Source organism: Periplaneta americana, chromosome 16 (genome assembly GCF_040183065.1).
Source record: "Periplaneta americana isolate PAMFEO1 chromosome 16, P.americana_PAMFEO1_priV1, whole genome shotgun sequence".
Lineage (NCBI taxonomy): Eukaryota > Metazoa > Arthropoda > Insecta > Blattodea > Blattidae > Periplaneta > Periplaneta americana.
The window spans coordinates 113,409,606-113,412,967 of NC_091132.1; the positions used below are offsets into that span (position 1 = coordinate 113,409,606).

General features: G+C 37.3%; 1 protein-coding gene across 1 annotated transcript in view; it reads right to left on the reverse strand.

Moving 5' to 3' along the window:
• The window catches only part of LOC138691095 (trypsin-1), a 149,946-nt gene extending 147,678 nt beyond the window's left edge, over positions 1–2,268 (reverse strand). The window contains exon 1 of the mRNA XM_069812804.1: positions 2,214–2,268. Coding sequence (XP_069668905.1) covers positions 2,214–2,238 — 25 coding nt within the window. The 5' untranslated portion in view covers positions 2,239–2,268. The remainder of the gene's footprint in view (positions 1–2,213) is intronic.
• Between the last annotated feature and the right edge of the window lie 1,094 nt (positions 2,269–3,362).

A 3,362-nucleotide genomic window follows, 5' to 3' on the forward strand; every position in this document is an offset into this window, starting at 1 on the left:
TCAATTTTATAGGAGGCTGAGTGAACCTCGGGGCCGTTCTGAAAGTTTGGCAACGAGAAAAAATCCTGTCACCACCTGGGATCGAACCCCGGACCTTCCACCTCATTTTTTTATTTGCATAAACAATGATATACAACCGAGCAAGTTGGCTCAGGCGGTAGCATTTGAGACACGCATTCATGGGTCCCGGTTTCAAATCCTGTGGCCGACCAATCTGACTGGGGTTTTTCATGATTTCCCTTAGTCATAAAGGCAAATGCCGGATTGGAAGGATACATGCCATTATTCATCACCGCCTCAATTACCAATACCAAAAACATTAATCAAAGTCTATAATCAGTTACATAAACACGTCATCTACAACACACAATAGAAACAGGAACTCAACAAGAGTAAAAACGGCCTGCTGATATATCCACACATTCTAAACACGCGACATGACCACAGATGTTAAGGTGTGAATAAAGTAAACTTAACAAAAAAAAAGATGCACAGTAAGGTTAACATAAAAATGATCTTCGTACACGAATTATCTTTACACCAAATGAGTGGTCTCTGGATCAAAATGATAGCATTTTAATTATTTAAATAGAACTTAAATTAAGTAGCATATTAAACGATTTATTCTTCTATCAAACACGAATGTTCCCTGGACCCAATGTTCTATTTTAATTATGTAATTACTTTATATTTATTTCTAATAATTGCAGCGGAGCGCACGGGTACTGCTAGTATATAAATAAATAAATGTTTGGTTGCTAGGGAAACATGGACAGCATCTGAGCGATTTCAGTAGGCTAGTTTCTTTTGACGCATTCTGTATTTATGCTAGCCTGAGCATATAGCATTAGACTCATTATTAAGCGAACGGCGTATAATCAGACTAGCTGAGTTCGATTCCTGGCAATTCCTTGAAATTTGTAGCGAATAAAGCAATGTGGAAGTGGTGTGTTGTATGGTTTCCGATAAGCTAAAGATACGAATTTAATAAATAATTAATGTATTTGCTGCCTTAGATAGCTTATTAAGATGCTAAGTGATTATTTATTCACATAATTAGCATAATATATAGAACAATTTAAATTGATAAACGTTTTCGGCAATAATGTGCCATCTTCAGATCGTTAAGAAGTGATAGTAACAAAATATAAACTTCGGAATATGTATGATAAGACTTTCTTGTGTTAAATTCTAACGTACCTTGTTCTTTGTAACGTGTTTGAAATGATCTACCTGTCTGTCCTATGTAGAAGCTGTTGCAGGTGTTACATTTGAGTTTGTATACGCGTTACAAAGAACACATCGCAGCCATAACAAAATTACAAAACACCTCCACATATGCAGAACACATCACAAATGCTAACCACACCCACAGAGACATCAACACAGACATGGAAATACAGCACATCCAACCAAAAAGCCAGAAACTCAACACACTAGAACAATATGAAATATATAGATACACAAAAACACACCCCAACGAAATTCTCAACACACAACTCAACTTCAAAACACACACACTCTTTGACTCTACATTATACCACACGAACACATCCTCACAGGAAACAAACAAGAGGCGCCAAGACCAACAACGACCAGTTCTGAGGATGACCCATAAATAGGTCGAAACATATAAACAAGGTACGTTAGAATTTAACACATGAAAGTCTTATCATACATATTCCGAAGTGATATAGTGTTGTTAAAAGTTGTGTAATCAAGATGTAAATTATTAACACTTTACACAGTTGATATAAAAATAGTTTCGTGGTTAAAAACAATTGACACAGAGATAATTAAATTTATAAATAATAGGCCTAGTGATAATTGCTAAGAAATTTAAGATATGACTAAATATTAAAAATTAAAATTAATGTGTGGAAACAGCATAAATATTGTGTTTTAACTATTATCGTAATATTGTTTTTTGTTTCTTGGTAAAGATAAATTCTTCTGAAAGAAGTACGTTGCATGTTGTGTGGTTCAACCACACCTTGTAACTGCCAGTATTCAAACGAGAATCAAATAAGGGATTGCTATTGTATTTAACTTTAATTGGTGATTATTTAGATGTATAGAGTTTGATGTATCCGAAACGTTTTAAAAAGTTGCGTTAATTCAAACAAAAGAATTGATGAAAGGAAGAAACTATTGTGTGTAATTAATAATTGATGTTTAACAAGGCAAATTTTTTGTATGCGAAACTTACGTACTGAGTTGAGAGCTGCGTGGCGGCATCGTTGAGTGTGGCGGCAGGACTGGAAGACACAGGCATGCTTACAATCTGCGTTTGATGGAGGGTTGGGTGGGGTGATCGATAATAAAACTCCCCTACATATAAATAACACTGGTAAACAAATTTCAATCAACTTTCTGCTTATGTTGATTTTTTAGTGGTTTAGTAATTACTCTGACCCGTTGATCATGAATATTACATCAGTTTTTTCATAGTGTCAACGGTTTGGATTATAATTTTGATTAACACAGTAAATGATATTTATGTGTAACATTGTAAGAAAACAGTTTCACACCTAGGACAGTCATTAACACTACTTCAATAAATCATTCGTGACATGTAAATACATAAATACAATACAGGAATGCAAAATAGTTAACTCCTATGACCTAGAATGACTTAGAAAATATACAGGGTAGACCGCTTGAATGTACCTAATTTCAATTGTATGTGACAGGTAAACGGTTGAAGATAGAAAACTACAGTAACGTTTATATGAAAGGAAAACTCAAAAAGTTTCGATATGCACATCACCATATCTCTACGTGAGCTCCAGCTGTCACTGTGACGATATAGAGGCGATGAACGACTTCTTGCCAAGCACGTTGAAGCATGTCTTCTGAAATGCTCTCAATAGCCTCTATGATGCGCTCCCGAAGATCACGAAGGTCTCTGACTGGGGTGGCGTACACATTATCTTTGACGTAGCTCCAGAGAAAGAAATCGAGCGGTGTTAAATCCGGAGATCTCGGGGGCCAAGCGATTGGTCCTCTAAAGTCAGGATCAGCGCCGAGACAGTCTAGCATCGTATTCGCATCATTTGAGCAGGAGGTGAAGGAATAGGCCAATCTTCGCTGTGTGAAACAGGCTCTGGAGGACGGTATGTCGGGGTACTGCAGCTGTCTTCTGTTTTTGCCTTCTTGAAATTGTTCAAGTTGGCCATACAAAAGTAGCAGTCGTCGTCGTGGTTTCCAGGTTCCCTCCAAATTCGGGGAATGACAAATGTCATGCTTTACCTACTACCACGTAGCCAATGTTCTAGTGTTGCCCGGCAGTTACCACAGGGCACTGTGGAGACCACGCATTGTCAAGGTCACCTACGGGCACGCCTTGTATGCCTCACAGA